Source organism: Habropoda laboriosa, unplaced genomic scaffold (assembly GCF_001263275.1).
Source record: "Habropoda laboriosa isolate 0110345459 unplaced genomic scaffold, ASM126327v1 scaffold143, whole genome shotgun sequence".
NCBI lineage: Eukaryota > Metazoa > Arthropoda > Insecta > Hymenoptera > Apidae > Habropoda > Habropoda laboriosa.
The window spans coordinates 2,935,306-2,949,121 of NW_017100404.1; the positions used below are offsets into that span (position 1 = coordinate 2,935,306).

General features: G+C 40.7%; 1 protein-coding gene across 1 annotated transcript in view; it reads right to left on the bottom strand.

The window, feature by feature from the left end:
• LOC108575340 overlaps positions 1-13,816 on the bottom strand; it is a 413,517-nt gene that overhangs the window by 6,840 nt on the left and 392,861 nt on the right. The window contains exons 13-17 of the mRNA XM_017938107.1: positions 8,060-8,331; positions 7,580-7,903; positions 4,298-5,825; positions 2,537-2,640; positions 1,127-1,507 (exon numbers count right to left, since the gene is read on the bottom strand). Of these exons, the coding sequence (XP_017793596.1) occupies positions 1,127-1,507; positions 2,537-2,640; positions 4,298-5,825; positions 7,580-7,903; positions 8,060-8,331 (2,609 nt within the window). The remainder of the gene's footprint in view (positions 1-1,126; positions 1,508-2,536; positions 2,641-4,297; positions 5,826-7,579; positions 7,904-8,059; positions 8,332-13,816) is intronic.

The following is a 13,816-nucleotide window of genomic DNA, read 5'->3' on the forward strand; positions in this document are numbered from 1 at the left end:
ATTATTTTCAATTGAAAAAAAAATTATAAAGCATAATACTATAATCCTATGCTTAAAATGTATTTTCTTGTGGCCGCCTGACAGCTACCTGTAAATCTGGCGTGATAGTGAACGTGTTAATAAGTAAATGTTGTTCAAATTATGTCGTGTTTCATATCATTTTCATCACAAAAATCTCGTCAATATGTTAAGAAAAATTTCGGGATAGAAAAACGTGAAATTAAAAAAGTTGATATTTAAATCGCTTGGTTGCCTGGACTGACGTTTCATGCTTATCTTTTATTCGCTTTCCTTGTGTATGTTCGACAAACTACAAAGGCGGGCGCGAGGCTCGAAAACGTATTCCCTAACTCTACAAGTGTCAGGTTTAGCTTCCTTGCAGTCTGACACTTGTGGAGAATATACTGTACATATATGTTCAGACTGATATATTAGATGATACTTTTTTCTCTGGCTTTTATAGTGGATACACAGTTAAGAAATGCAAATTCTGTTAGAATCTTACTTTTTTATTGTATCCCTGTCATGACGATTATTTTATTGTATTTACGATAGTTTATTATAATTTTAGCCACTTCGAGAATAAATAACCATTGTTTTCTGATTGCTTAGAATATAAGCATTGTGTCATCAAAGAATTCCTTGTTTCGATTAATTTGTTATTAATTATTTTTCATTATTTTTGGTTTTTATTAAACATTAATGTACCAAAGACCAAAGAACAGACCAGCCTCCGAAGAAAACGAGACGGAATATAAGTTATAAGTATGGTCATACTCTTACCTTGAACCGCATTTCCCATAACTTTCCTATCATTTGCGGGAAAAATGACGATTACATTTTTCGTTCCTTAGAATGCGTAGAATCATGCTGTAAAAAAATTTTTCTTTCCGGCCGTATTCCAAAATTGACCTTTTTTTAACATCCTACTTTAGGTCAGTAGTAACCCGGTATCCGCCATTCGAGTTATTTTAGGTAATTTCGAAAATTAACGAAGATTATTTTACTAAAATTTGACGAAATCCGCCGTTCGAAGGTTAACTTTTGGCAGAAATTTAGAAAATTAACGAAGATTACAATATTAAAATTTGACGAATCAATTTCATAATCAGATAACTGAACTCACCAGAGTGCGATGGAGAATCGATTTGTCCTCGCTAAAGTCCATCTCCGTGACGGAGGCGATGGCGTCTCGAAGCTCCCTGGTGTCTTTGCAATCCTTGCTCTCTGTCTTTATCTTTGGTTTACCGTGGCGAACACGCAGTCTCTTGTATTCGTCCGGGCGGAGCCTCTTCCACAGGTAATAGAATTGCACGCATTGTTTCGCGGACTTGCCACCAACGTCTCGCGAGATCGCAGAGAAGTCTTTATTGTACTTCAAGAGACCCTGATAGAATGCGTCCATTTCCTGCGACGTCCACCGGTCGGACTCATGGCACTCGTAGCTGAGCAACGGATGTTCCGCTGGCAATGGCGGTGTTGGTCTCATCAGCTTCAGCATCGCCTCCTGTTGTTAGATTTTAAATTCAATTTTAGTACAATTATGTTGGAATTTTTCAACGAGGAAACGATAATGAAAAGTTTAGACCAATTCTACTTGTTAGTTTCATAGCGAAGATCTACATGGGTAATTTGAAGCAAGATTTTGGGAAATGATTAACCAGGAATTGCTAGAAAGTCTTAATTCCAAAGCTCTATGTGACTTAGTTCTAGGTTTATATAGGTACACTCTTGTTCGTGAGTATTAGGACGCTTATTATAAATTATCCAGCTTGGAATATCATAAAATAAAGAGTATCTGGCGGAGAAATGTAATTTAACCCTTTAACTATAGACTACTTGTCTGAATTTTTATTTCACTATCTCAATTACATATTTGGTGAATTTCGGCTGCTCTAGAGTTTGAGTAGCTTCAATTGACAGCAGAATGTGCACTAGTTCCAAAAAATAAAATCCTAATTTTTTATATAACTTTATAAATGTACTATTTTTATACAATATTCAAAAAACCTTAACGAACAGCATAGTTATATTAGATTAATTTTCACAACACAGTGATTTAATATAATTGTCAAAGTAGCCTGTGATAACTGAAAAACAAATGTCCCTAATTAAGGGTTAAATCACAATACTTTCTTTACGACTGTGTGTCCTACCTAATACTCACGAACACCAGTGTACATTGAAATTTGAATACAAGAGAGTTCCACGTAAAATATCGAAAGAAAGAGAAACGATGCCAGGTAGAATATCGAATATATACTTCAGCCCAGAACTTGAAAGGGTTAATGAGCAGGTTAGAAGATAGAGAAGAGGAAGTGCAAATGATTTCGTATTATATATACATGGACAGAAAGATAGCACAATTATTTTATGCAAATATTTCCATATACAGCGCAAAAAGAAAAACAAGGAATTAATACTGTACACGTTATCATTTCGTCCCAGTAATTCTCTCGAAATTCCATTGAGAAAGAATCTTTGGAATTTGTCAAAGCGTGGTAGAATAATGAGATTAAATTCAAAAGAATCGTACATGAATATTTCCCCTGCACATGTGCAGCAGATGAAGCGCGTACTCTTTGTTCCTTCCTCCACCTGGTACCGCAGCGCAGCATGCAAATTGCAGATACATCTCCACTGCAAAACAAAAGTTCTTGTTTCAGATACAGCTCGTTCGAACGGAAACAACGCACTCTCGTGCCAAAGCATAAATTAAATGTAATTCGTGTGTTTGTGCTGTGACGACAAGCGCGACATTGCAAACGTTTCACGTATTATCCCCCTCTCTCTGTGTGCTTGATTATTATCTACGTTTATGCATAAAGTAATCTACTTATTCTTTTGATAAGTTCCGCGTGACGATGGATAAAAATACAGAGAGATATTGATTCGTGAAAATGAACGGTTTAATCGAGGACCTAGATAGAGAAACGCTTCGTCGAATTTCGTAGAATTGTAGTTATTTGTTTGTAAAATAATTCTTCTTCTGGCATATTTTCTTCTGTTAATTTTACAGTTAAAAGAATTTATATATTTATTATTTTAACATTTTTTTTTTTGGTGAATATTGTTACTTTCTTCTTTGTAAATTGTTATTCCATTGCAATTTTGTGTCATAAATTGCCTAGGAAACGAACGGCTCTCCCTCGTATAAAATAATCGTGTATCGTTGAAAAAAGTTAAACATAGTGTCGTTAGAATCGAGAGATTCTCCTCTTTTAAACAGTCTATATTTCACGTCGATACGACTTCCGGTTCCAGAGATATCGTTGCTTCAGGTGAAACATAATTTTGAACATTTCGCTGTCGCTATCTCGCTTCCATCATCGGATCTCTTGTACTTCTTCGGTGATAGACACCGACTCAGATCTCTTTTTTTTTTTTTTGCTACTACTATTATTACTCGTGACGTGCGTATTTTCGCGGAAAAAATGTAGGTCAAGCCAGAGAATTTCGTGTGATTTATTACACGGCGCGCAGTGTTCTGCGAGCGTTAAGATTTCGAATCGTATATCTCGAGAACCAACTGATGTATCAATTTGAAACGAATGAATTTTCAAGAGCACACTTTTTTCTGTCTACGAGTGTATTCGAGATTAATAGTTTGCTCGTATTTTATGTTCAATGGTGCGCGTGGACAGTTCTGTGATTAATTGTGCAGTGTTAATTTGTTAAATGATATAAGTATTACTGAAGATACTTTGTATTCGATAATTTCTACAGGGTGTTCTCTAGGTTTTCGTACAAACTTTGTCAGAGTGTTTTGAATCATTTTTTTAATTACAGTATTTTCCAATTTTCAACATTAATTTAATAAATATAGATTGAAACGAAAAAACGTAAACATCATTTATTTCTTTCTACTGTAAGAGAATTTTACTATAAGAACAAGATCATCACTCTACGCTTTATTTTATCATTTTTCAACGAAGTATTTATACACCTACGTTTATGTGACATTTTCGTCACACTTTCAGCCACAGAATATTCTGAAAAAATTCGTGCAAAAACCTGCGGAACACCCTGTACAACCACATTAATCAGATATTTACATAATTTTCAACGAAAAACATATTTTTGACTAAAATATAAAGTAACGTACAACAGGATACAAAATTTACACTATCTGTACTTCTCAAAACCAAACTGATCATCCCCTTCCAAAAAAATGCGAATATACAAGCAACAATAAACTTTCCCCCGTAACAAGACCAATAACAATCCTCCTATCTCGAAACAACCCACAATAAATATAAAAAAAAAAAAAAAATTCCATCGTTAAACATCCACTTACGTTCATTGTCCGTCAGCACGTTATTAATACCCGGATCCCAGAGCAAATGATCAGCCTCGGGTTCGCCTTTTCCTCGGTCCCCGTCGCTGCCAACCGGTGGTATCGTCGCCTGGTACCTCGTTCCAATGTTGATCCTAGGCGGAGGTCCGTCGTTTCCTTGCGAATCGTCCGAGCTGAAGTCGGAGTCTCTCTCGTACTGATGCAGCCTCGCGTACAAACCCGGCCCAGGTCGGGAAGGATCCAAAATCGGAGGTGGCGTGTAGCTGCTGTCCCAATGTCGGTCGCAAGCTTTCCTCAATCTCGACGGATACGAGTGCGACGCGTTAGCGTACAAACCTCCGTCCATACGCGGCCTCTTTCTACACTGTCTGACAGGACTGCCGGTTGGCACGTTACTGGGATTGAGAAACACGTCTTCGTCGAGCAGTTCTTCCTTGATCTGTTCCACGGGAATCGGCAGATTTCCGCTAGGCGTTTTCTGCCTCATCGTGTTGTTCTTAGCGACGTTCGTCTGTATGAGAAACTTGGTAGGGTTCACCACTTGCTGCTGATTGAACTGACCAGCGTTGTACTGATGGTTGGTCTGCACGTTTAGGCCGAGGTTCACCGTGACCGGCTCCATCTTAGGTGTAGTCAGTCGCACCTCCTTCTTGAAGGTCAACGCTGGACTCAGAGCGCCTGTTTGCACTAGCACGTTCGTCTTCTGCAGTCCCGCGGTCTGGATCAGCTTGAACTCGCCGTTATTGTCCACCACGATACCGGCAAGGCTACCGTTTCCCAGACCAAAGTCCACCAAGTTCTGGCTGGTGATGAACTTGTAGGACTGGAATTCGAATCGCCTACGACTGGCCGTGGTGAAGTCCTTAGGCGTCGAGGAGAGCAGAGGATCCTCGGAGTTGGGCATCATCTGGCTCTGGAGTGCGTGATGCGGTGACACGGGAAAGCTGGTGCCTGTGAACGACACTGGCCCCGGCGACGACACGGAAGACGGCGGCAACGAGGACAAGGGCGACGGTGCAGGGGTCGCTGACAACGGGCTTGGCAACGGCGAGTGCGGATTCGGCGAACCGGACCCGTACAGGTCCGCGTCTCCTTCGGATTCGCCTGGCAACACTTCGCTGAGAGCTTCTTCGACAGCCGCCGCGGAGGACATCGTGGTGGCGTAGAAAGCGGCGGATAACGGGGACGAGACTTGTCTCACACTTTCTGGGTCCTCTTGCGGGCTCAACAGAGGAAAACTCCCGGTTAGCAGACCCTCTTGACTTGCTGGAGGCGTTGGATATGTGAAACTTGGACTGTCGTGTCTGGTTAGAGGCGACGGTAACGGTGACTGCGTTGGCAATGTGTGAGGACTCTCCGTGTATTGCGCACCGTAGGTACTGAACTCGGCTAACGAGTCCGGCAATGGCGAATTCACCAATGCTTGAAGGTCTGGATTCACCGTGTGCTGAGATGGATATCGATCCTCCAACGTGATGTCCTGCAGCTGCTCGGCGGGCTGTTCTTGCAGCAGGCTGGCCGTCTGAAACTGAACGGTTCGGTGTCTGTTAGTTGACTTGGAGTTGAGTGTGGGTGATGTTTAGTGGTATCGTGTAGGATGAAATTAGGCAGTCTTCTTTAATTGGGTCGTAGAAGATTTCAGTTGTGAATTGTGCCATGGAACAGTATTAACGTTGAACTTGTCAGATGAAAATTTCTTGTTTTTTTTTTTTTTTTATTTAGGAAACCTCGATAGAGGTTAATTAGCTCTGCCTTTTGCGTTTAGATGAAAATCTATGATAGACGATTAATTTCTAGCAATACCATCATTTTCTGTAACTTCGAATGTAAATACATTTTTGCGTTACCTTACCAACTGGATGGAACCAAAAATTCACAAATCCTCTACATATATGCAAAACTATTATAGTTCCAAGCATTCGATTATATCACGATATTCACGGAAACCCTGTATTTACTCCTAATTTCAATTAGCTCGATCGACGTAGCCTAACAAATTCGCGTTGCAAGAACCACGTCTCGGTCCATCGTCTGCATCGATTTCTATCGGCGCAGCTCTCGTGAAAACAGGAATTCGCCAAGGGGACTAGAGTGAAAAGTTGACGAAATGAAGGCGTTCCAGGTACAGGGCAGAGGATGCAGCCATTACAGAGGAATCCCTGGTATCCGTAGGTCAGACATTAACGAGACTGCTCGAGGATGAGAGGTTCGAGACACGATGAAGAGGGAGGAGGGCAAGATATCCGGCGGATAGGTGGAGAACATAGGCGGATCCGGTGCTTTTCAAACGGTACAAAGCGTCGTCGTCGTCGTTGTCGGTGCAGTCGGCGCCAACTACTTAGATAATTCGCCTTATTAAATTTTGCGTCCGGAGAGAGCCGGCCCCTTGCACCGTCACGTAATTGAAACTAAAGCGTTTTCGACGCTCCGCGCGGAACGAAGAACGGGACGCCAAGACTAATTAGCCCGTCAAAGGATCCAGGATATTCTGTCCTAGCGCGAACGACTATAACGCGAACGCCTCTCTCTCTCTCTCCCTATCTTGGCCTTAGTTCGCGTGTCGCTGTCCTTAGCACCTCGACTTTTCGGCAGGATGCCACAGTTCTTGTCAACTGTTCGCAGAATGTTCTTGAGTGTGAGTGAGCGAGAAAGATTTTTTGGTAACGTGATTTGAATTAGATATTTATAAGATCACATTATTGTGTTGTTAGGATGCAATGATTTTTAAGTAGTGTGCTTGATTTTTATAAGGATGCTTGACACTTTAACCCGTATGTCCAATTGTTATCGTCCAAATTTAAGAGTTTTCTGATAACAAAATTCTAAACTTGAGGCAAACAGGGATAGGGAATGTTGCAAGTAACAACGATCTGGCTGGATATTAAAATTTCTTACAGGGAAGATAAAATATTTTAAGTGAGAATGTGTAACAAGGTACCCGATTATCCACATAGGGGTTAAGATGAATAAAGAAGTTTGTTTAGTTTAGGATTGAACATGATCTTGAACTCTATTAGAAGTCAAATGCTTCTGAACGATGTCAAGTGTTCAATTAATTTTTATAAATTCATGTGGATGATTTTATACTAGTACAAAGTCAATTGCCGAAACTTCCTAATGACAAGAAAGGAAAAATCGAATAGTGTACCGTTCGAAAATGCAAAATCATAAAAATCTCTTCTGTATCATGGAAACATGTCGCCTAATTCGTCGATTGACAATACAACATAGCTCAGAATGTCAAGATGAAAGGGACGCATTTAAGGAAGTGTAATATCTCACCTGAAGAGAATCCAATTGAGTAGCATGAAGCAGAACGCTGTCAGGAACTGCGGTGACTTGCTGGAACACTTCATCCTGAAGACTCGGGCTGAAGTAGCCACCGTCTTCTGAATAACCTGTCATCGAGAAGCTGTCTGTAACTGCGGGCTGTGCTTGAGGCTGATTATTTTGTTGTTGCTGCTGCTGCTGCTGCTGCTGCTGTTGTTGTTGTTGCTGCTGCTGTTGCTGTTGATTGGTCGTCGATTGAACAGACGTTTGATACGTCAGATGCAATCTTTGCCCGGGATCGGATGTTGTTCTCTTCACAGCCATTTTGGTCGTGCCCTGGAAAATTACAGATTCGACCAATCATAGTTAGCAAAATTTGCATAAAATACAGAATAAACAATAATATAAAACAAAATACTTGGAAACAGATATAGATAATAAAGTAAAACGAAAAAAATGAAATAGAGTAAAATAATAAAAAGAAAAAAATACCTTCAAGATCATGTCGGCCAGCGCCTGCGCCTGAGCCTGTGTCTGCGCTTCCTGCAGCTGCTTCTGTACGGTCGCGTGTCCGGAAACGGTGACATTGGGCTGCCGGAAGTGCTCGCTATCTGAAAGTCTGCGAACCTTCTCCGCGGAGGCCAACGGCGGCGGGGCTGGTACCGCGAAGCTCGTTTTACCGGAAATCTGCGACGCACTGTCAGCTTGTGTGGTGAAAACTGTCGCGTTTGTGCGAGCCTGCTGATTTGTGTTCGTGTCAGCTGCTGAAATACACGAAAATACCAAACACACGTCAGTCGTACGCAAAAATACCCATTATTTTTGCTATCGACATCGAGAAAAGTATACCGAATTTTACAATTCAGTTAATTCAAGAATTTCGTATTACAGCAAACTGAACATTATATCTGTATAATTCCGAGTACGAGCCGACACAGATGTTCCTCCATTTAATTCGCGAAACAAGAATCACAATGTCGGATTTCCAAAGAAATATTACATTAGAACGCAAACAGAATTTCGCAGAGTGATTAAATTTCCCTCCCTCCCTTTCTTCTTATACTATGATTAACTTTCAAATTACTGTCAATCATACTTTTATTAGTTTGCGCTGTGCAAAGCACGTGGAACTACTCTAACGATCTCCATACGTATTACGTTTTAAATCAATACACGAAGAGCGAACGAAAGGTAACCAAATGTGGCTGAATTAAAATATCTACTGAAACGCAAATATTAATTTTCCCTGGGCACAGTTAATATAGTAAGGTTGAGCGATCCATCAAAACCACCGTCTCCTCCTCCCCTCGGAAACCCCGCTTCTCGCCCGTCATTAAACAATATTTCGATACATTCCAATTCGAATAAACTTCGCTATTTACATTATCTCCGCAGTATAATTTCCCTGAGAACGGGCCTGCCTGTTGGCGTGTAACTTGCGTGAACTTGGTTCGTCGATGAAACGTGTATATCACATGCTTCTCGGAACAGAACCCGCGCCAGCTCCCTTCAGAACCAATCAACGAGCATATTTTGTTAGTTAATTAAAGTACCTCGGCCTGTAACGTGCGTTAGTCTTAAACCAATTTATTAATATCGATCTACCTCGAGCTGAATGTATTTCAGCGATGAAGACACCGATACTGATAGCAAGTGATAGTTTCGAAAGTTTTCAAATAGTGACGTTTACTCTTTTAACCCTTTTCTTACTAAAGGTGACTAAAAATTCACAAATCCGCGGATAAGTGACTGAAAAACGTTAGATCAACAGAGTGTATTACTGCGACACAGAAATATCAGTAGAATGTGTCAGTGAACAGTCAGACGAACAGATAGAAATTAAAAATCCACAAATCTGTATTAGCGCAGTATCGAAATATCAGTAGAATGTGCCCGTGAATGGTCAGACAAACAGACCTCGAGAAATTAAAGATCCACAAATCTTTCGATTACTTGTTCTCGTAACAAGTGGTAGTTTCGAAAGTTTTCAAACAGTAATTTTTACTTCTTTAACCCTTTTATTACTAACTGTGACTAAAAATTTACAAATACATAAATAAACAACTGAAAAGGTTAGATTAATAGGGTGTATCACTGCGGCACAGAAATATCAGTAGAACGAGTCAGTGAACGGTCAGACGACGCACGGCTATAAATGAAAAACTCCCAAATCTATGGATAAATCACTGAAAAAACATTTCCTTAATATAACGTGCTGCCAGATAAAAGGCAGTGAATGCTGGAAGACCGAACAGACGTAGAACTTTGTTTGAATTGCAAATTAGCAGAAAATATGTTGAAAGGTGTACTCCGTGTACACGTTGCGTTTCTTCTCTTTCGCGATCCCTTCTATGGGACTAATTGAAGAAAAGGAACGAAATGGGAGGAGAGTAAATGCAGCAGAGCGATTCGTCCTTTCTGGCTCGTCTCAGCCGTACATATTGGCCCTTATTTTAACGTTAATATGAATTAATCGTATTGCCATTTAAGCGAACGTACTTTCCCAAAGCGTTTCAGTTTATGGGGAATAAATTATGAGGACTGTAATCTTCTCAAATGAGCACCGATTCCGTCCATTTGTGCGTTCCTTAATTCGCCGTTCCCCACGATCGTACGAGTTGGAAACGGGAATAATCTCTGTACGGGGAAAACGGTTTTATTAACGTGTCCTCTCTGGCAGAGAGAGAAAAATGTTCGTAATTATTCGGATTTTCGAAACGTTCTCCACTTGTTTGCAGGTGGAAAAAAGAGAAGAAGAATAATCTTAAGTACGAAATATTTAAAAGCATCGGGCAACGCAGCGATTTCCTTCCTTTTCTCTCTCTCTCTCTCTCTCTCTCTCTCTCTCTCTACATTGAAAATGTGCTTTTAATATGCATCTCGTGTCATTTAGCTTGTTGATGCAAAAATAATACACTTCGCATTTACAGAAAGAATTTATCGCAACCGGCTAAAATCGTAAAAAATGGAAAAATCGTGAATTATTAGATTTATAAAATACACAGGTATGATCAATTGAGCGAATAATACAAAAAAAAGGCCATAAAACGTTCCGCTAAATCGTTCGACAAAAGGAGCGAAAAACACACGACGCGGAGGCAACAAATTTTTACGCTTTCATAAACCATTATTTTATTTAAAAGCGGTTTTTACGTATAATTTAATACCCGGAACAATGGAATCGGTAGAAAGCAACGGATAGCCAGAGAAATTCAATTGCGAATACTATTCCTTTCATGGGACACATGAAATTTTTGTTTTTTAATAAAATCCGTCAATTTTTCACCCCAAAAAAAAAAAATGAAATTTTTCAGAAGAAAATTCTCGTACTTCCCGGAAAATTCATCGGTAAAGTAGGACGCTGCAGCGTGAGAATGTACACGGTGTAAAAATACACGGTGATAACAAATTAACAGGAAACAATTTCCCCGCCCTTACATCGAAGCCGTTCCATCAATTTCTCCGGCAGAGATCAACATTGGCAGCGAGTGCATTCGCGAAGACACAGTAGGCGGGCTGGCTGAAAAATACATTTCGAGGCGCGAAGCGTCGTTTACGACGGCAACGAAACCCGACAGATATAAATGCGCGCATATCCTGGCCGGAGCGCGAGAAGGAAATGGGATCCGTCGAGTGTGCAGCTGTGTATCGCGAGAAGGAAACTTTTCCACGACGATTCCATGAATATCTCTCGGCCCTCGTTTCTGGCTTCGAGCCCGAGCTTCGACTTCCTCCCACCCCCAATTTTTACGTCGCATTACATGCCCGCGCGCGCGAGATCGTGGCCGTTCTCTCGCCGCCGCCTCTTCTTTTTTTCTTTTTTTCTTCTCTACCCCATTCTCGGCCCGATTCACGAGCCGCTAATAAATCAACCGAAAGAAATTAATATCCGTCTTTGACTATTGCCACCCCCGCCACATCGTCGAGGGTAAATTGAAATCGTTGTAAACGCTTTTGTTCGAACGGCGGAGATGGAAATTTGTAGCGAGGGGGACGGACTTCGGGATCGATCGCGATGCAATTTGCCGTGCGTTTCTACGAGTTCTTTCGTTCTCCCTCCCTTCTTCTTCTACCCTTTTAGGTGGATGTTCGAGTGATAGTTCGAGCGGATTGATCTATCGCCGGAAGTTTCCGGAGAAATGTATGCGAAACTGTTTGATAATAAGGTACGCTGAAAAGTGATTTTTGTAGTTTTCTACTGATAATTTTTCTATAATTTTCTCGTGTTTCTGTCGAATTCTGATAAATGTAGAGCCTCAAGTGTATATAAAATGTATGAACATGTTAAGAGTGCTTTAAAAGTAGAACACCATATGTATAAGTCACTTCAAACAACCAGCTAACTCGCACACGCATCTTCTGCAATATACCGGGTGTCGGAAAAAGTTTGGACCAAACTTCAGCAGCACATAGTACTCATCGAAACAACCAAAAAAGTTCGAATAAACGTGTGTCGAAAAATTAATATTTTCAAAGTTATTTTCGAAGTTTCTGTTGTGAAATGAAAAATTGTATATAACTCTGAAAATACTAATTTTTCGACCCATACTTATTAGAAGTTTCTTGTTCCTTTCGATGACGGCTATATGCTCCTGAATTTTGGTCGAAACATTTTTTGACACCCTGTATATTCATTATTTCTCTACTTTTCCATCCCTTTTGCTCAATTCAGGCAAACCACGCAGATATTCGATCATATCCACCTAAAACTTTGATCGATCATGCACATTTCCTTTGCATAGTAATCTCAAGCACTCGATCCAAACACTTTCTTCTAGCTCCTCTAACACTCGAAGCTCAGTCGTGCTAAATTCCTGTTCCTACGCAAACGTGTGCTTGGACTCGTAACAAAATTCGCACGATCGATATTTCATATTAACTCGTCGAAATTCGAACAGTACTTTCCCAGGAGGAGAGCCACGTTGCACTTTTCAGCCGGCACTTCTGCACATAACTTTGCGCGGACCGCAAATCCATTTGATGGCCGGCGTATTTGTACGGTCACGTAACGACGTAAATCCGCGCGGGCGAAACCGCCGAGGATTTTTGCAAATTGCCAATCATTGATCGCGGTAAAGCAGATTGTCCCCGGCCAAGTGGACAGCGCGTTCCTCCTCGATGTTGTTTTTATTTCACCGGCCGGAAATCGTTGCGGTTCCCGCCATGTTAGAGCGCGCTCGCGGGAAAAACGCGGACGATCAATATATATTTCGCCGGATCTTTCGCCGGAACGTACCAGAGAGATGTGGAAAACTAGAGAAAGAAAGGGAAAAAAATAACTCGCGGCGTTCGAACCGTATAAAATTGCGATCGAACCAACGATCGCAAATAAATCGAAACGATTTTTCCCGAGAAGTATTTATTTATACACTTCTTTGTTTTTTGTAATTCGAAAGCTTTAATTTAAAGCTACGCGCGCATGTAATTCGCATGTTATTCGCGCTTTTATTTCCCCGAGCGTTGTACCGTATTTACAATGGGAATTAAATACTTTGCTCGAAGCTTTAACAAGTCCATCTATATTTACAGTATTATGAATTTGAAATCTTTTATTTCGAAAGGGAATTAGTCCGAACGTAATTTCAAATTTCTCCTAAAAAATTACTGAAATGTTGCCTTAAATTTTGATCTAATTTCCTCGATCAAAAAATTGGTCCAACATCGTAGATATTAAATAAAATGGGCTGGTAATACAAAATTATTCGTAAATTCCTATTTAACAATTTTCATTTCTCACACAAATTTTCCCACTCGTAACACAATTATATTTCCACAAATTATACACCGGGTGGCGAATATCTCAAGCATCTTCGACTTTATTAACGAGAGGATAAGATCTCGCATTCTCGGGGACGTTCTTAAACAATCTTTTACGGTGCATAATTCTTTATCCATTTGCCAAAGTTTCTCGACGATCAGCGAATAACCGCGATATTTTACCGGCTCTCCAAGCGCCGTCATCTTATCCTACTTTTCGTTGAATTGCACCGATGCACCCGGCATCGAGTTATGCGTCGTCAGCAATGGCTGGTATTCCACCGGCAAATTCTCTGTAAATCGTCGTTTCTACTTGAAGAATTATCCGTTCTCGGAACCGTTTTCACAAACAATAATAATTCGGTCGGTGCGCGGTTTCTCGCTAGGTATATTCGTTAAATAATTCCTGGTACTCGTTATAAACGCTCATTGTTGGCTATCAAGTGGGTAATTTATTACATCTGCGGGAATTATTTCATTCGAGCTGTACAT